The sequence below is a fragment of the Halichoerus grypus genome, chromosome 4, assembly GCF_964656455.1.
Source record: "Halichoerus grypus chromosome 4, mHalGry1.hap1.1, whole genome shotgun sequence".
NCBI lineage: Eukaryota > Metazoa > Chordata > Mammalia > Carnivora > Phocidae > Halichoerus > Halichoerus grypus.
Genome location: NC_135715.1, coordinates 128,844,179 through 128,865,017, shown reverse-complemented (window position 1 = coordinate 128,865,017; position 20,839 = coordinate 128,844,179). Strand labels below are relative to the sequence as shown.

At 35.3% G+C, this 20,839-nt stretch overlaps 1 protein-coding gene across 8 annotated transcripts in view; it reads right to left on the bottom strand.

The window, feature by feature from the left end:
- The window catches only part of LOC118534502 (sodium channel protein type 2 subunit alpha), a 139,342-nt gene that overhangs the window by 9,147 nt on the left and 109,356 nt on the right, over window positions 1-20,839 (bottom strand). For all 8 annotated transcript variants that reach the window (XM_078070921.1, XM_078070922.1, XM_078070920.1 and 5 more), the window contains 8 exons: window positions 17,980-18,100; window positions 13,692-13,846; window positions 11,937-12,110; window positions 7,839-7,961; window positions 5,067-5,348; window positions 3,758-3,811; window positions 680-817; window positions 213-317 (listed from right to left, as the gene is read on the bottom strand). In XM_078070921.1, coding sequence (XP_077927047.1) covers window positions 213-317; window positions 680-817; window positions 3,758-3,811; window positions 5,067-5,348; window positions 7,839-7,961; window positions 11,937-12,110; window positions 13,692-13,846; window positions 17,980-18,100 — 1,152 coding nt within the window. The remainder of the gene's footprint in view (window positions 1-212; window positions 318-679; window positions 818-3,757; window positions 3,812-5,066; window positions 5,349-7,838; window positions 7,962-11,936; window positions 12,111-13,691; window positions 13,847-17,979; window positions 18,101-20,839) is intronic.

The window sequence follows — 20,839 nt, the reverse complement described above, 5'->3', positions numbered from 1 at the left end:
GAAATTTTTTATTTACATATATTTTCTATGTTTATTTATAATACCTATATTATATATTTTGTGCATATGATATACATATAAAACACATATACTTAGGCTAAGATAAAAATTTTGTTCTGCAAATTCATAAAAATACTAGTATCTGGCAATCTGGACTGTGCAAGTGATAAGCAACATAGATCTTGCTGGGAATGAAAGCATGTTATTCTTACAGCAGGTCGAGGTATGGGTTTTTGTGGTTTCTTTGAGCCCAGTTTTTTCATTGCATTGTAGTATTTCTTCTGCTCTTCTGTCATAAAAATGTCTTGACCTCCAAAGTAAAGAAATAAAACCAAAATTTGTTAAAATCATGTTCTTTGCTAGCTATAAAACCCATCTCATTAGTTGTGTGAAAATTGGCTTCCAAGTGCTATTCTAATGTTGCCAACCTTTGTATTTACAGAGATAGATGCATGTATTCAATCTATAAATTATTCTGTATTAATCAGTCATATTTCTATCCTGAAAATATCAATACATGCTATCTGAATTAACAATTACTTAAAAACCTACAATTGATTAAATATCTCAAAACAATTTCAGAATTTTATATAGCTGATTACATTTTAGAGACAAAAAGAACCAGTGTGAGATGTTTAGTTAACATTTTAGAATAAAGATGAAGTTTTAGTATACTTATCTTCTTTTTCTGTTGGTTGAAGTTATCTATGATGACACCAATGAATAGATTCAGGGTAAAGAACGAACCAAAAATAATAAAGATGACAAAATAAAGGTACATGTACAGATTGTCCTCATACTTGGGTTGTAATTCTACCTACAAAATATTAAGTAATGACAACTATTAGAACTACTACTTGTTTTATAAAAAAGACATCAGCTAATTTTCAATTCTCAAAACATATCTCAACTGCTGGGAATGGGGAAAAAAAAGATCAAACATTAAACAGATTTTATGAAACATCAAATCTAACCTGCTTATTGAAGAGTCCTGCAAGACCACTCACTGACTTGACAAAGTGAAACAACTCATAGAAAAGTCTAGATAATTAAAATTAATTTCACCCAATAAATTTCTAGATTATGAATGCACTTTCCCTTATAGGTGAAGTCCTCCAACAGGGCATGCAAAGTGAGGATTTCCCCTTCCTGCAGAAGAGATGTTTGAGTTACACTATTTCATGTTAAAATCTTTAAGATTTAGTCTCTTTGATTTGGTTTTTTTCAACTGTAAAATGGAAATAATAGAACCTTAACCTCATAGGGTGGTTGAGAAGGTTAAATATATTAATATATGAAAAGTGCTTAAAGAAATAGTGCCTGGCCTATTATAATAGCTGAGTGTAAAGGTTTGATTTCTATTACACATTTCTTTTCATAGGCTAGGATTATTATTGTATGTGTGGATATGGGTACATCTGTAGGATCATGCCCTTCTGAAAATGATTCTATAGATTCATCCTACTTAGTAGGCTTTAGGCACAGTTTCTGTAACAATGATGCCTTGTCTTGCCCAGCACACTTTTGGTCAAAAAAAGAGTGACAGTTGGTGTGAGCTTTGGCTGTAATCTATAGCTCAGGTCTCAAAGGATATTGTTCTAACCAATTCAGTTAACCAGTCACAGGTGGTAATGGATACAGGTAATGACCCATTGTGTCATGAAATCAATTTAGAGGGTAAAGGCCAAACATGATATGTTTTTCTAATGAAATAAGAGTAAAATGGAAAATGTTAGAAATATTGTAAAAGTACCTATTCTTTGATGAGACTTTTATTTCATTTATATGTGTATACAGTGAACAGTGATATAAAATGATGTTTTTAAACATTTTAAAATTAAATACAATACATACAGAAAAGTGCACAGCACATAAGTGTAAAATGTAGTAATAAATTGTTATAAAGTGAATCTCACGGTGCAGGACATTGCCAGGAACTCAGAAACCCTTGCCACATCCTTCCCAAATATAAACTCTATAATCCCTGCTAGAGGCCATCATTATCCTGACTTTTATGGTAATTCTTTCCTCGCTTTTTCTTTAGAGTTAACACTTAAGTATGCATTCTTGAACAGTAAGATTAGTTTTGTCTATATTTTGTCTAGTGGATACATTTGTTATAACTGTTATATTTTTAGATTCATCCACATTGCTATGTATGCTGTATTCATACATCATTTCATCATTGTATAACATTCAATCATTTGTCCAGTTCTACTACTTTTGAGTTGTTTCCAGTTTTTTGCCAGTTCAAAAAGTTATGTTCCTTCTCGTGCTGAGATTCTGCTATGCCTGTGCACAAGCTTCTGTAGGACACGTTGCTAAAGATGAAACTGCAAGGTTAAAGAATGTCTTGAATTTCATTGAATAATGTGATAATGCCCAACTTTTTAAAAGAAATATTTATCCATTTTGTCCCGTCAGCACTGCATAAGAGTTATTATTGCTCTTTATCTTTGACAATACTTGGTATTGTCATACTTTTTAATATTGCCAATGAGGTAAATGTATAGTTAACGCCACGTTGTGGTTTAAATTTGCATTTCTCTGATAACTACTGAGATTAAGAGCGAGCAACTTTTCATAATTTTAGTGTCCACTTGGATTTCATCATTTGTAAAATGCTTGAACGCTGAGGAGTTATGTAGCTACTGTCCGCTAAGTTACTAAGGAAGAAACCAAAAGAAAGTTGCGTATCAGGCTGCTGCTAAGGAAGGTAGAGAGAACTCTAAATGAATTATTCAAAGCAGGTAGGAAACTACTGTAGAAGAAAGTGGTTATGAGCCCATTGTTTGTGGTCAGAGTTCAAAAACATGTACTACCACTTAACGCATTGAGCCTCTTTGCTTCAATAGTGAAAGGGAGTTAATTATCAACCACACAATAACGTTGTTATTTAAGATTAAATGGGATTGTGTAAGAAAGCCCTTAGCAGAGTGAGTAGTAATAAGTAGTAAGTTATTAGTATTATTCAAAAAAGCACATGACTGGGATTCCTGATAGTACTCACAGAGATACAATGCAAGTTCTCATGCTTGCTCTCTCTCTTTTTTTTTAATAAGGTAAAAAAAAACCCCAGCAACTCAGGAATTCTTTCTCAGTTACCACCTGGTTATTGGTGCTAGGAAAATAACATTTTGAATTTAATTACTATGCTCTGACAATATACCAGAAGCCAATCTCTTTTTTTTTAAATGTGATTTCCTCCCCCATTGTTAAATAGTGAAAAATTAATGAAAACTGTACAAAATTTTCAAAAGTGCTGAGGTGTCTAAGGCAGATTGTGAAGGCCCCTTCCTTCTATCACAAAATCTCACTTCCCAGAGAGAAACACTGTAAAGTTTTCTGTTTGTTTTTTTCCACCATTAGCCAGATTCTTCCTATTCCAGGGAAGATAAAAAGACGGAAGAAATCTGTGACAGATGAAGAAAGTGCATGTACAGATTGAGGGCTTCTAATGCACTAATGTCCAGAACTATCAGAGCCAAAAATAAAATGTCTCATTTTGCAAAATCAACAAAATTTCAAGTGCTGGGTGCCACGCTAGATACCAGAAAAGATGTGTTAGAAGATTTACAGTGAGTAGAGAAAAACATTCAAATCAAATTTTGGAAGAAATAATGCAAGGTTGAATATTTTTTTTGTAATATAGATGTTTTCTATAAATTGACCCATTGTTTTATTTATTAGTAAATTACAACACTGTGGAAATAGTCACTGGATCAAATTAAACAATCTTCCCTCTAAAAAGACTTACATTTCGTGAATCAACAGCTGCATACATGATATCCATCCATCCCTTAAATGTGGCCTGTAAAAAAAGTCATACCATTTAATTTTTCCCCCACAAATTATAATTTTAGAAAAGAAATTAAGTATCAGATTGACCAATTCAATCATTCAAAAACAGGTATATAAAAGTCTGGGGTTAGTATTTAAAATCTGGGCAAAGTTTTGTAATAGATGCATAGAAAATACTTCAACTTTACATTCATCTATAAATCTATAATTAAATCATGAGCGATTATAAGAATATGCTATCATAAAAGCATATTTTATGCTTTTATAGGTATATCAAATCTGATATACCTATAAGAATATAACATGAAATTTGATAAAATAGCATCACACAAGTTGAAAAATATGCTGCATTGTTTGATCTTAATGCTTTCCATTCTTATTCTTTTGGTATTATTGCCAATCACTAATCATGATTTGTTCTTGAAAAATCTCCATATTGTTGATTATACTATTTTGAGCCAATTATTCCATAAGATGAAGTAGTTGCCTAATCTGAAAACAAACATATTCAACTGCAATTTACTCTTTTAAATATTTGTGGTTTTTGTGCAGACACCGCACCTAAAAACAAGTTTTATACATTTTTTTCAGTTCCTTAGAGCCGCAGGATCTGTCCTTCCCCTTTTTATTCATATAGCGTTAGATATCATGCAGGTGGATCATCTCAGAGAGTGGTCAGTTAAGAAGTTGAATGGATTTTTATGAATTTATAACAGACATCATAGACTTGGTAGAAGATTTTTGTTTGCAGGAACGCAATCCCCTATCAGAAGAAGTTCAAACAATAGGCAGGAAAGGTGGGGATCAGAGTAGGTGTCTGGGCAACAGATGTAAGGTGGGAGTTTGGTTATGGGGGTGGTGGAGATCAGGTGGATGAAAGTTTGACGAGGGTTTCATACTGTCTGCTAGCTGAGGAGTCCAGAAATCTACCACTCCTCCTCCTTCACACACATGCTTTTCCAACACCACGCTAGGGCCAGGTCCTCTATTTTGCTCAGAGTAGGGATGGGGTAAAAGAGTGGGAACTACATAGAAATCTCAGTAACCACGGACTGGTGCTGGGGTAGCTAATGCCTAGTCTGAAAGACCATAAACTTTGTAGAGCAGTCCAGTTTCCAGCGTGATGCCGAAAAGTGAGTTCAGCACTGATTAGAAAGAATCTAGGCAGATGGGCTTGAGGAAGTATGTATTTGCAAATATTGAGAGAGACGATTTCAGATTCATTTTAATAATAAATCACAGAGAATAATAAGTTGATTACTTACTACTTGAAGCAGAGAAAGATATCCAAGTCCTACATTATCAAAGTTTACTTTCACATTTTTCCACCTGGCGGTTTGATTGCTCTCTATGAGGGCTTTACATTCGCTGTAGTTGTTGACCACACTTACATCAAACATTTCTCCAGTGGTGTAGTTAATACAATGATAAAACTTGCCAGCAAAGAGATTTACTCCCATGATACTGAATATTAGCCAAAAGATCAGACAAACCAGAAGTACATTCATTATGGATGGAATGGCTCCTAAAAGAGCATTGACCACAACCTGGCGCAGAAATGAGAAGGGAAAATAAGTGAAAATTCAACAACCATTTTTGAACACTATTAAAAGAACAGCAGTCAAGTGACAGAAAATATACCTGTTCCTAAAGCTAAATATTGGGCAGAAACTAGTACCTGGTAGCTCCAATAAAAAATTTTACAATTACAGTTCAGAATGATATAAAATATATTTTATGTCGTGGAATGTTTTCTCAAGAGGTAAGAACATACACAGAGCAGATGTTCATCAAAGAATGGAACTAATTATAAATTCAAATAGTGACATGGCAACAGCAACAGTGTCAGCATGTGAATATCACAATTTCCGAACATTTGCAAACCATAAAATTTACTATCCAAAATTTGAAAGTGAAAGAGAACAAAACTTGAGGGTTAATTTCCAGGGCAAAAGGGAACACTGATAATAATTATTCTGAGAAAGCAAGTATAAGCCAGGACTGTCCCAAGCAGTGTAGTCTAGGGTCACCCTACAGCTACCACTTCGGAGCAAAGATATCGAAGCATGGAAATCGAATACGTGACAGGAGGAAAAGGTTTGGAAGTCAGGAGCTCTGTGTCCCAGTTTACATCACAAATTAGCTGTGTGCCTTTGGGCAAGTTATTTCATTTCTCTGATCCCCCTTTGGGGAATCCCTTTCAGAAGAAAATTCTCGTAAAGCATTGCAATTTGAGCCCAGGGTTTTCACTTAATGGCTTTGTTACTTGCAGCTTTCTCAACTAACTAGGGCTTTCAGGAAACATTCTTCAGCACTTTTTAAAATTATCCCTCAAGGAAATATTTAGCTAAAAATCGTGTTCTGTGCAAGTGCACCTAACCTACTTCAGCAATAGACTTTATCAATGAGCAGGCATGTAAAATATAAGAAATACATGCATTAATCTTCCTCAACTCACTTATGGGATAAAAATACATAAAAATACATACATACACACACACACACACACACATACGTACATACATACATACATACATACATACACACACATATATAAATATATGAGTAACGATATCTTACAACCAATCATACCAGACGGGTACTTGGCAAAAGGCACAACTCATCTGCAAATTGGCACCTGGAGCCTATTCAGTAAAGAATAATATTTTAAAGTATTTTTAAATGAAAGCAACTTTTCAAGAACTTATTATAGTGTTATTATGAGAACTTCAACTCTCTGATAATATAGAGGTACTTGTAGACTTGACAGTTTATTTAAAGATTTTATTTATTTATTTGACAAAGAGAGATACAGCGAGGGAACACAAGCAGGGGGAGTGGGAGAGGGAGAAGCAGACTTCCCGTGGAGCAGGGAGCCGGATGTGGGGGCTGGATCCCAGGACCCTGGGATCATGACCTGAGCCGAAGGCAGACGCTTAACGACTGAGCCACCCAGGTGCCCCTTGACAGTTTATTTTTAAGTTCACTACAACAAATGCTCTGCAAATGTGAGGAGATTCTGGTTAACAGAGTTTAAAAAAAAAAAAACTGGAGAGCAAAAACATAATACATGTGTTTTCCAAGATAGTCAGATGTATGGAATGGCTGGCAATTTAGGTCCTTATCTATGTAAATTTGGTATAGAAAATATGAAAATTATTCTAATACTGAGAGTTTAATTGCCCTTTTAAAATTAAAACTACTGCAAAAACGGTGATTTTAAATTGGTAAAGTGAAAAGAATTTAACAGCTAACAATTCTTTACTATGCAACCATGAGCACACCAACACACAAACACACACACCTACACACATCATTCATTTCTGTTTATGATTGCAACATTCAGAGCAAGTCCCAAGTAAAGACTTTCAAATTATCAGAAAAAGCATCATTTTCTAACAGTTTCTTTTAGAATAGCAAAATCCACAGAGATAGGATGTCATCATTTCCTCTGTGCTGAGAGTGTGTTGGTCTCAGGTTTTGTGCCCCGCAGGGGGTGACAAATGGTAGCACAAATTCCTCCTTCTTCCTTTGTACCACCTTTCTAAATGAGTATTGGATTTCCACAGCTGACCTACTTTTTAGCCACCTCAGCCCGTTTGAAAGCTAAAGGGCCAGATTCAGATTTTAAAACGCTCAAACACATCACATGGAGCAATGAAAAAATGATGAGGAATTCTTTGGGGTTTTAAATTACAGTCAGCGGAATTTCCCGCACATTTACAAATGGAATGAACATAACTAATCTTGACTCACATCAGAAGTCTACACAACATGATAGAGATTTCCCACAGAGTGAAAAATCTACTTACAAGCAATCTAATTGTTTCTAACAAGAAGCTATCACTTAGGCATTCTATTCTGTGAGTGTCTCCAACAGTGTCAAGTTTACGATGTCTGACAAATATTGATTGATAGGTTATGTCAGTATGAATGTATAAGATATAAATTCTCCACGGATTTGTCATTTCTGAGGTACAAAGTGTCAGTCTGTTCTCAATTATAATTCCAGCAAATTCTAAGGCATGCGGTCTTACCCTCATTCCTTCAAACCGGGATAAGGCTCTCAGTGGCCTCAGAGCTCTTAGTGTCCTGAGGGATTTGATGGCACCAAGTTCTGAGTAACCCAAGGCATTTGCAGTCAAGCTAACCAATGACACCTGTATAGAGAAAGCAACACAGTTTTCTCATTTACAGACAAAAATGCTTACCCTGTTCAACCTTGCTCTGCAATAAACCAGTAGTTCTCAACCTTTAGTGAGTACCAAAATCACTTGGAGGGCTTGTTGAAAACACAGATTACTGGCAGAGTCTGATTCAGCAGTTTTGGGGTGGGGCCTGAGAATCTTCAGGTTTCCAGGTAAGGCTAAAGATACTGGTCTATGAGCCATACTTTGAGAACCACTGCCATAAACTTATGAGAAAGAAGCTATACATGTTCTCTTTTCAAAGATTCTTGATAAGAACAGTTTTTTTTTTTAAATTAAATGTAAAACAAGAAAAAGAATGCCACTGAAATGCAATCTTCATCTACAGATCTGTAAACTTTTATCATCTCTCCTATTATTTAGCTGACCCAAAAGGGAGATGACTAAAACTTAGTGTAAGTACAAAGGTGAACTAAGCAAACCACTGGTGAATCTGAACACAAACACACTCAGAAAGATCTAGGCCTCTGAAAATGGCTTTGTCTTTCCGTCAACTTCAGTATGAGGGCATCAAACCACAAACTAGGTCAAATTAAAATAATTAACCAAAAAAAAGAAAAATTGAGATTTTAGTATGACTAATTAGAAATTGCCAGAACAATGGTTTTAGTCATTTATACAGATGACTAATGTAGTTGATAGAAATTCTAAAATCTCAACTAAAAAGGAAAAGAACAACTGTCAGAGGTAGCACAGAAATGTCTGATTTCCCTTGAAAATACATAGAAAACTCATTAAAACTATATAATCTAAGAAAAACTATTTTGTCCTAAAGGACACTTGAATTTCAAAAACAGATAAATAAAAATAGATGTGTAATAGAGCTTTTAAGAGTATGATGTTAATGGATATTTGAAAAAATCATTTTTTACGAAAAAGCACACAGAAAAGTTTCACAAAATTTATTCAAACTAATTTTGCACATGTGATGTGAAATAGAAAAAACCCTCTAAATTTGGCCAAAAATGAGCTACAAAAATTTATCTTAAGTGGTTCACATATTTTCCCTAAAATCTAAATTTTGTTTATTTATTTGAGAGAGAGAGAGAGAGGGTGAGAGAGAGAGTTCATGAGCAGGGGGGGAAGGGTAGAGGGAGAAGCAGGGAGCCTGATGCAGGACTCAATCCCAGGACCCTGGGATCATAACCTGAGCCAAAGGCAGATGCTTAACCGACTGAGCCACCCAGGTGCCCCTAAAATCTAAACTTTTAATTTTAGGCCTTGTGAGCCCTCTCTTCACTAATAATTGAAAAATAAAGTTACTGGATTATCATTTGTTGTGAAGATTTTATGTATATAAAACATGAGGACCTGGACTACTTACTTTATCTTCCCTGAAGACAGAATCAATAAGAAATAGGCATAAACTAAAGGATAAAAGATAAAAGTAGGACATAAGAAAAAAAATTCTGAACAGGGGCAGTATTTATTGGCTAACTAAAAGAAGTGGTAAAATACCCAATTTTATGTGACTTGTGTAGCTGAATGTGAGAAGGAGATACATTTATGCTTTCTCCTCTTCCTGGAACAATCTCCTAATTGGTCTTCTGGTCTCTAAAAAACCCCCTTTCTATTCCATCATTCACAACTGCACCAAATTTCTCTCCCTAAAAGATCAAGCTTTTCTTGTCACTTTCCATAGATAATGCTTCAGTGGCTTCTCGAACTAGATCAGAGGCCTATATCTCCTTGGATGGCATCACAGTTCTTTAAACTCTTGTCCAACTTACCTTTCTTACCTTGTCATCCAATTAGAAAACACTTTCCCTCACCCCGTGGCACTGTTCTTACCCTCTAGGATTATTTGTTGCTTGCACAGGCCCTGCTTGGCATGCATGGGTCTTAATGCTTTGGTGTCCTTCCCCTTATCTGTATCTGCTGACATTCTCAGCCCTCAAACTCCAGCTCACAAGGGCGCTGCCTCATAAAGCCTTGCCTCCTTCCTCAGTGAAGTGAATGGCACTTCTAATACAGATGTCATCTTCTTGTTGTATACATATCTTTCCTCACTAGTCGACTGTAAGCTCTCACAAGCCAGAAAAATGACATTCATATTTGTATCTTCCGTAACAAAACAGATGATCAAGAATATATTTGACATAAAGCATAGTATTGATGAGTTTAATATATTGTCATAATAATTTTCTTAAATCTAAGAAGGTAAATATCAGGATATGCTCAGTAATATGAGCATCAGCTGCAGGGCAACTAGATTTCTCCTAAGAATTTCTTTATATTCAGGTCATACTGATTTAATGCCTTTAATGTTACACAGGTACATTATATATCAGGTATTTTTATTATAAATTTTCCAATGTATCATGATCACATATAAAAAAATTTTAAAAAGTATCATCAGTAATCCAATTATACAAATAAAAGAATTGGTATATTTTTCCATTGTGTAATATCCAATCATATGTGGTTTTAAGTATTTATTTATTGTCTTCTTTTATTGCCAGAAAAGCTTTGATGTAATTCTACATGTAGCCTTATATATTATATTTAATAGTAGATTTGCTATAGACAGATTAGGAAAAAAATATAACAAAGATACTCTTCTCTCTTAAATTCAAAGAACTCTCTTTTCCTCATATTTCGTTTCTTTGGTTTGGTGCTTAGAAAGCTCAAATTGGATTAAAAGTTGATATTTTTTCTTTTTTTTTTTTTTTAAGATTTTATTTATTTATCTATTTGAGAGAGAGAGACAGAGATAGCCAGAGAGAGCATGATGGGGGAGGAGAGGGAGAAGCAGGCTCCCTGCAGAGGATCCTTGCTGAGGATCCCAGGACCCTGGGATCATGACCTGGGCCGAGGGCAGCAGCTTAACCGACTGAGCCACCCAGGTGCCCCAAAAATTGATACTTTTTCATTTGAAACTATAAAAAAATAACTTTCTCCATGAAAGTCTCCATTTTTTTATTTTGCTAGCATGATAAGTAAATTTTATATATCAAAATATTTCAAGTTAAAAGTATGTCTTTAATTTCCATGGAATTACAATCAACAGAATATTATCTTTAAAATGCACTAGTTAGCACTTGTGCTTTCTTGCAAACTCCAGGGTCCTCCTCCTCCTTTGTTGGCTGTGAACATGATCCTGTCACCTCCCCCATGTGCTTGTCCCCTGTCCCCACTGGCTTGCCTAGTCTTTTCTAAACAAAAGGACTTCAAGTTTCTTTTTAGCCATTATGAATGGACTACTAATTTAAAAGGTATTTAAGAAGTAAATCTCCAGAACTAAATGAAAATGATTTTTAATTTTTTTTGCTCAATTAAGATTTTATATTTGTGAATAAAAGGTAAGATCTTCTTCAAAATTCTCCCTCAGAAATCATGGAGTAACCTGGTATTCAATTTTGTAAAGACTTTTATATTCTGGTACTCCATCTTACTTTATTTTCAACACCAGTGCAGTTTAATACAACTTTTAAATAACTGGCCCACAGCCAAGCTGTTTCAACCATCATACAAATCAAGAAGTATGTCTCCTGCTTTTTTGACTTCCAAGTTTCTTTGTAATTAGTAACCCATCTGTGGGACAAACACTTCTCAATAAGCTCTGGTGATAACAAAAACACTAATGTCAAAGGTAACTGTGAGGAATTTAAATAGTTATTGTGTCAAAGGTAAGGGTGAAAAAAGCAAAACTTCTACATTAATATATTATTCTGTATAACTTGGAATTTAAATATTAATTTGAAACGAAATCAATAAGTATAGTAAGGCAGCATTTGACTGTTTCACCTATGAAAGTATATGAATTTAAATCAGCAAAAAAATATTTTGGGGTATCTTCTCGTTGGGAAAATGGGAATCATCATTTATATTTACATATTTACTGAGTGCCTACTGCGTGCCAGTCACCATTGCTAGAACTATCATCACATGGCAATGGAATGAAGCACGGAAGTGCAGAACACTCACGTCAACAATCAGGAAATCCAGCCAGCACCAGGCATTGGTGAAATACATCTGAAAACCGTACGCGACCCACTTGAGAAGCATTTCCAGGATGAATATGTAAGTGAAAACTTTGTCGGCATATTCTAACATGGTCTTAATGGTTTTTCGCTGCTCAATATATATATCTTCAAAGGCCTGTGAGTGAGAAAATTCCATGTAATTTCATTGTCATAAACTTGTCTCTAACTGATGTCTCAATAGAGCAAACCTGCAGCAAGCCTCGTCTCAGGGGCCCGCGTCTGGAAGGCTTCGTGTTCCCCACGGTGGCATGTGCTTTAGGGTCATCTGCAGGCACACTTCAGTCAACCAATGAATTCAAATAATTTTTAAATTAGGGTATCAGGATATCCCAAAGAGCTTAAAAATATTGAGAAACTGTCAGGTGCTTCTCTCTACAGCAGGAGGCAGAAAGTCATGTGTGAGTAGATCTGCTTTGTTCATTACACTAGAATGTTTTCTCTCAGTAATGCAAATGTAAGGCAAGGAGACACCCCCCCCCCCCAGCCCCCATAGCCTGAGGAAAGAGGAACAGAGGGTTATCACTTTCACCTCTCTATTTCTCTCCCTCAGCACGGGCACGTGTGTGGTGCATGTGGGGAAGCCCCCTCCGCCAGGCTCTGCGACATTTTGCAGAGCTCTTGAGACAGTGTGGGGAATTCATTTTCAGGAGCCTCTGGGTGTTCTGGAATGAAAAGATCATTTATCTAACTCAATTGCCTTATAGGAAAAACTATCAGGATAACTTGGTGGCCTGGATTAAGGACAAAAGAAAATTTTCTTTTTTTGGAGAAAAGGGGGATCTGGGCTTGTGATCAGGGCACAAGGGCCTAAAGTCTCTCCAGCTCAATTTATAGCTGAAGCTGGAAGCCCCTCAGAAGCCAGCCATTGTGCCAGCATGGTGATGCACTTTGGTGAGCTTTGACTGGGTATAACTGAGAACCAAGAGCTAAGACAGCAAAGGCACTAGTTACTGGTGAGACTTCAGAGTTCCCTCTCTACTGGCATTAAAAGCGCAAGGCTGACCCTCTTTGCTCAAGTACATGGCAAGACGCAGGACTCTTAGTCAAAGTAGAGGCAGGCTTAGAGGCCTCCAGATACAAGACCATAATCCTAATGAAATCAACTCACCAAACCCTGTAGTGACTAATTGAAAAAATAAAAGAAATGCAGCCACATCTGTATCACCAAATGGGAAAACGGGTCACACTATTTTCATATGTGAATTAATATTTTGACCAAACTGACCCTTCCACTGAATAAAATCGGACATAAATTAAGTTTAAATGCTTTCACTTTGCTACTAGTCAGTAATTAAGTCAGTCTACTATTTGCCATTCACTATGATTGGCACTAGTGAATCAGCATGAACAAGACAAGTGCAAAATGGAGCTTATGTTAAGCAGTTCGATATTTAGCTGATGATCCCATATCTTGTCTGCATAATCACTCTTAATAAGAACTGCCTCTGATGACTCAAAGTCAGAAATATCTTTCTTTAAATATTATAGAAACCATAATCTGAGTTTGATTCAATCTGAGACCCACTCCACAACAATAAAAATTGCTATTTACTGAGGCTCACACTGTGCTAAGAATGTCACACAATGTCTCGTACTTCACAAGCACCATATTTTAAAAACATATAACAAGAGGTTCATTGAGGGGGAAGGTAAAGAGTTTCAGTAAAAGAAAAGGAGGAGATCATCTGTCACCTACCAGTGCCCCACTGCTCAGTAGAATCATGAAGACTATGAAGGTTTCAAACCAGTTGTGCTCCACTATCTTATAGCAAGTTTTTCTCAAGTTCCACCAGAGTTTCCCTTTGCCTTCTTCTATGCTTATCTGACAACACTTGAACTTCCGCACACAGTCTACAATAAGTCAAAGTAAATGAAGAAAAAATAGTTACTCTTTGATTACGTACATTTGTATTGGTGGAAGACTCATCTACATTATTACCTGATATATTGTAAGTAACTATTTTTAAGATGGCTTCCACTTACACAAATGGAAATCATCTGTACGGTTTTTAAAATCATTCATTCAACAAATATTTTTTATGTATATGTGATTATTGTAATGGATTATATTACATCATAAAAACATATAGAAAAACAGAAAGAAAATAAAATCACCAAAAGTTGATATTTCCGTCTTATCCTTATGATTCCATTCATACATTGACATTTGAATTCTAAATAGTTCACTTAATGGTATAATATACATATTTCCCTTTTATTGTATGTAAATAGAACTGTGAAAGGTTTCACAATACTTCTCTAAATAAGATTACCAGACTTAACCAGAATTTATAGAATTATTCCACTATTATTGAATATGTTGCTTTAATTTTGGCTATTATCAACAACAATATTATAAGCATCTTTGTGTAATTTGTGGATTACTACATCAAAGGCTTATCAACAAATATTTATTAAATATCTGTTACATTCAAGGAATTGTATTGGACAAAGTATAATAATAGAATGTGTAAACATAGACTTTCTCTTAAAAAAGTGTGCACTTTAGGGGCGCCTGGGTGGCTCAGTCTGTTAAGCATCTGCCTTCGGCTCAGGTTATGATCCTAGGGTCCTGGGATCGAGCCCTGAGTCCTCTCCCTGCTCAGTGGGGAGTCTGCTTGTCCCTCTCCCTCTGCCCCTTCCCCCCCATGCTCCCTCTCTCTCTCAAATAAATAAATAAATAAAATCTTTTTTTTTTAAGTGTGCATTTTAGGTAGGGGACTTTTGTTCACAAATTCTATAGTTACAGAAAGCAAAAAAAAAATCACAAATTAAATAAGGTATGGTGAGAGTTGATTGGTATAGATTAATTTCTGATATTGAGCTTTACAGAGGAAATGAATTTCAGCTTAGACTTTGAGGGATATGTAAGAACAGGTCTGGTACAGGAGCTATAAAGGAATGGAGAAACAATGACATCAATAAAACTTAATGATAGGTCTAGAAGTTGCATGAAGGAAAGAATTAGGAGTCAAGACTAGAAAAAACACTTAAGAGCCAATCTGAAAAAAGGAACTGGGGAGTCAGCTGGAGACTTTGGATTTTATATACTGTCCAATGAGTAAAACATTGAAGGATTTATTTGGGAGTTGTGAAGATTTACCTGATAAAAACACTGATTTAGAATGATCTCTGCCTATAAAAGGCACTGGATGGATAGAAGAAAGAAGATGAAAAAGGAGTTAAGAGTGCATGAAAAAAAAAAAGAGTGCATGAGATTCAAACAAGGGTAACTGTGGTGACAGTGGTGAGGAATCAGAAGATACCATTGAGCTGACAGGACCTGGCAGCACACAGAATAGGGGGATGCTGGGGTGTGGGAGATGAGTCACGAGATAAGGCTTTAACCGTGGAGAGGGCTCTTGTTCAATGAATAGAAAAATGGAAACCTCATCTTGAAAAGAGCATAATATTTTACTGCATAGATATTTATCAGATGCTACTTTATAATGTCAGTCGGAGAGATCATATCCTTTGTTTCATGAAAATTTAACGATGTGCTATAAAATGTTATTAGCTTCTCATCTAAGAAATAAATAGCATTGTATTTGTTGTTTCTTTGAGGGCAAGATCTTTTTCATATTCCTGTTTCCCAAAAGATCAAGAAGATTTATATGCCCTGAAAATATTCATTGTATTAAATTAAATGGAACTAAATTTAGGGTTTGTTTTTTTTTTTTTCTCTAGAGAGGATATGAGATGAAAAAACAGTTTAACAGAAAAAGACCAATTTTAGCGGGAATGATGAATGCCAAATTGGAGACATTAGTTTATTTCTGAGAAGAAAGGAAGAAAATGGGATAAGGAAGGGGAACAAAATGGGCCTAAACTCTATCTGTTTTATCTTAAATAAAAAGTCTGATGCAAATATGACAAAAGTATTCAAATTGTTAAAGTTGGTTGGTGGGCATCTACATATTATTCATTATTATTTTCTATAATGTTAAGTTATTCTATATCCTATAGAGAATATATTCTAAAATATTTCATACTTAAGTGGTTTTTTAAACTTTACAAAGACAAATGTTGATAGTACCATAATTATTATTGCATAATTACTTATTATTTCCTTATTATTGCAGTATTCATGAATCTATTGTGACCCTAAAGATAAGCTAATTGTCTGATAAGCTAAGAGTAAAAACTAATACCACAGAAATTATTTTTGTGATATACCACTTGAATGTTTTGGGAAGTCATATATTTTTTCATAATCAAGTAACTGCACTGGAATGTATGAAGACTTTTTGAAGAAAATAGCAAAGAGTGACTTCCCTCATAATTCATGCTGAACAAATAGCTCTCCCTCTGAAATTATTTAAAAATTCACAATTAATATTTAAGTATTTATTTTCACCAATGCATTAAAGTCCAAAATCAACAAGTATATGCAACATAATCTTATGTAACAACCTTGAAAGAATCCATTGACGTCAATTGTGATTTCTAACATCTGTGTAATTACATATTCTAAAATTTGCTTGAATTTTAAATTAAAACAGCTTTAGTGTTCTTAATGTAAACATGCATAACCCAAATGAAACACTTTTAGAATTAGTTGTAATAAAATTGCATTACTAGTAACAATTTGAGACAGTCACTATCTTTATTTTTAATTTTTTAAGGATTTATTTATTCATTTTACAGAGGGGGAGGGGGTAGAGGGAGCCAGAGAGAGAAACCCAAGCAGACTCCCCGCTGAGTGCGGAGCCTAATGCTGGGTTTGATCTCACGACCCTGAGATCATGACCTGAACCCAAATCAAGAGTCGGTTGCTTAGCGCAGTGAGTCACCCAGGCAGCCCTGAGGCATGTCACTATTTTTAAATTTTTGCTTAAGCAATTGCTATATAGTATTGATTTGAGACTAAGACATGATATGCATTATTAAACAGCTGTTAACTAAAAAAATGAGTTAAATGTGAAGTGATACCCAGGGTTTTAGAGAAATGTTCCTGTACCTACAATAGGGATTTATATAAGAAATGAAGAGAATTTCTTATCTTGTGGGAAGAAATTGTACTAAATTTTTCTGTCTCTTTGATCATTAGTGGTGCATTCCCGCACAGTCTGGATTGGCCAGGTGACTTTGCTTTGGTGAACAGGACAGGAGCAAACCCGGCAGAAGAGGAGGCTTGGCAGTTAGGCTTCCTCTCCTGCTCCTGTGCCTTCACCCCACGAACATAGTTGCTCACCGTGCGGAGGACAAGATTAAGAGTGGAGTGGAGCTGAGTCAGCCCAAGAGTCCATGCGAAACCTCAGGCTTGGAAGAGAGCCTATCTGAGATCAGCAAAACCATCTAGCTGGCCATGGACTTGTGAGCAAAAATATACGTTTTTTTGCTATATGCTAAGAAGTTCTGGGTTGTTAGATATACAGTATTATTGTTCAAGAGATAACTGATCCATACCTCAAATTACATAATTTTAGCTTTCTTCAGAAAATCCTCTTGGTATTATTGGCCTGACGGCATGGTGTCCCATGTTAAAAACTCATAGTATATTTTGGCATTTCATTATCTATTATCTATTATCATTCAGAACAAGTAAAAAATTAATCCTGACAGATACAAATAACCATTACTCATGGACAGTTTTAAATGTACACTTATCATTTACTCCCCATTGTAAGCTGACAAAACAGTAAACAATAAATTACCTCTTGGACCTTAAATTTTTTCTTCCTTTTTTTTTTTAAAGCTAATGAGAGATAGGTTTGATCTGTCATTCTCTCTGATTCGATATTCTAGGAGGCCACTAAAACACCCATATAGTTAGCAGCATTTCTTAGTTGAACAGTATGCACAAAAATAGGAATGTCTGATCACATAAATGTTATCTTCTAAAAAATTATCTTTCTTTTGATACAGAAAAAAACAAAAACCAAACAAATAAACGAATGGTCACTAGATAGAGATGATTAGAGGATGGGAAAAGAGATAGGTAAGAGGGGTCCAGTGAGCTCACATGCACTGTTCCCACTTACCTTCCGTGAAACAGGCTTCAGGTTCAAGGGATTCTTCGGGTTCTACCTCAGGTTGCTCTCCCTCAGCGGGAGCTCCTATATCAACTGTGCTGCCTTCGGATGAACTAGTTGCATTTAGCTTCTGAAAATCAATTCCACAGAAAATCTTTTAAAATATTTTCTTTATAATATAAAAATTCAAAAGGCGTGCCCTCAAGTCTTCTGTATGCATTTCCTTGATCTGTAATTCAAGAGTATCTTAAACATAATGCCAGTCCGCTTAGGAGAGGTGGGGGTCACAAGATTAGATGCAGTGCCACAGCATATTTTTTTCTTTAAAAATATGGTGCTAACAACTTAAATAATTTTTGATTAAGCCCATGTATAGAGATTCTGAAATAAAATCCTGAAGAGAGCTTTGTAAGCTGCCAGAGTCATATGGTCATCTGTGATCTTGCTTTTGTAAATTAGCTTGCAAATGGTATAGTTTGTTTTATTCTAAAATTGTGACCCAACCAACGAAAGCTGCACAAGTGTATTTTCATGTCAAATGCAGAAAAGATTGATCCAATGCACATAAACAGCAACAATCTAAATTTATCCACTTTTCATTGACATGAAAACATATACCACTAGTTGTTATTAAATATATTCTATAGTTTTCTAATTCAGAAAAGAGCAGCACATTGTTAGCTTTATAGCAAGAGCTGGTATTTTGCATTCTCTTTGGCCAATGCACCCCTGTGTTTCATTGTGCATTTGGAAACTACTTGTTACTCTGGCACTCTTACCTGTCCTGTTAATACGGGGAGAAGTGAATCTTTGGCAGTCACTTTGGTTTCCTTTAGGCTACATCAAATACCACCAAAAGAAAAATATAATAGAAAGAAGTTGTTTTGAACCTTGACATACAACAAACTTTAGCCAGGTCAGGGTGTTAAAGGGATCAGCTAAAAATAAAGGGATCCAAGTCTTTAGCCTGGTCTTAAAATGCTGCAGGAATGACACAGGGCCAGGTATGAGTGCCACATGGAATCAGAGTAGTTTGGGCCACAGCATTCCCGGACCTGTTACAATGTTATTACCATTAGTGCATAACATTAGGAAATGGCTGAGCTGATAAGAGCTACTTTATAAAGGGGATGAGGTAAGCACATGATAAAATGCACACTGAAGTATGTTGAACTACTACAAAGTGGGTATTGTAGTCAGTACTAGAAACACTCTACTCATATTTGAGCTAAAGATTATATGGATCTGCTCTGGGAAGCTGGTTCCTTTATTTTATGAAAATCATTTTCTTTATTTAAAATATTTACTTGGCATAGTGATGCTGATGAAGTAAAACTATTTATATATGATAACTATGAGACTGAAAATGCTTTTGTCTCATGTAATTTAACAATATCAGTGATAGAAGCATAAATATTAGATATGTCTATCTTCTTAGAACCAGTTTCAGGACTATTTTTTAATTTGACTGAAACAGTTAAATCAGGGATCATATATTATAAAATGCTTGAAGTTTGTTGAATTCTTCTGCTCACCAGGTGTATCACAATAGTAGACAGATAATCACGATATCTTTGTCCTTAAAATTTAAATATATTTAGTTTTAAGATGAAATGTCAAAGTGGGAATATTTATTACACATATTTTAATTTTTCAGACTTCTAATTTCTTATCCTTTGTCTTTTGGTTAGACTCTTTGATAATATAGCTGTGTTTAGGTACACGTAATTGACTAAGATATGACCAAATTATCCTCTCATTCCAATTCATCTGACTCGAATAAAATTGTTACATATTAGGGAGCTGAAGATACTGATCTTTTCATTTGCAGGATGTTGAAACATGGCAATCGGAAAAACTGAAGCTTAGTCACACCTAATCTAACTGCAGACAGCCCACAATAAGAAATGGAACACATTCCTTTTAGGAAAAAAGGGTAACACTGTAAACAGAGATTGGGGTAAGACTTAGGGGCGAACCCAAGGAAAAAATGAGGCTCCATATTGAGTACTCCATATGCTCAGGCTGGCATTAGTGAATGATTGCATTACAGCCTATCAGGGCTGGGTATGTCACAGGTACTCAATAAATATTGTTTAAAAAATAATGAATGAATGATTTCTCCATAACAAAATGAAGGTTAGCTCTTGACACTGATGGGGAGAAGTCATCAGAGAACAAATTCCAGTGAATCTTGGTTTGAAATGTTCCAGAGGATCCCTGTAACGTCAACTATCACACCTTTCATTTGGTGCAGCTCCTTAATACTAATATAGAAGTAATGTCTTTTTATTGAAGCCAAATATTTGTGTATTTAAAGGTCAGGTTACTACTTTTTTATAAGTGCAACATGAAACTATTTTGTCTCTAGAAGCACAAGACTTAATCTTTTGAGGCAAAGATACTACTTTTGCCATCTCTGTGTCCCTAGTACCTATCACCAATGTTTGTGTTTAATAGATGTTTGTCGAGTAAATGAATAAATGACCAGTGCATGGACTCTTTTATTCTGCCAGTAACTACTTCTGACACCGCCTATCAAATACTTTTACATTCAAGGGAATACAAATAATATCCCCACTTAGGTGCAGAGTAACACAAATCCTTTAAGATTCTGAACTGTATAAATAATGGCCAACAACTTTTAGAATTAGGAGTGTTGTCTCAACATCAGGTTCTCAATTATTCAGACCTAAAATCAGTCTACAACGAAAACTGTAGTTTAACTCTGGAGTTAGTAAACTAACACTGAATCATCCTGACAGTGTTTTCTTTCTTTTCACTCTTTATAGTTAGATCTGCAGTCCCATTGGTGAATGGAATCTTTTTAAGGAGAAGCAATCTCCTCCTTCTCCATCTTCCCTCTGAT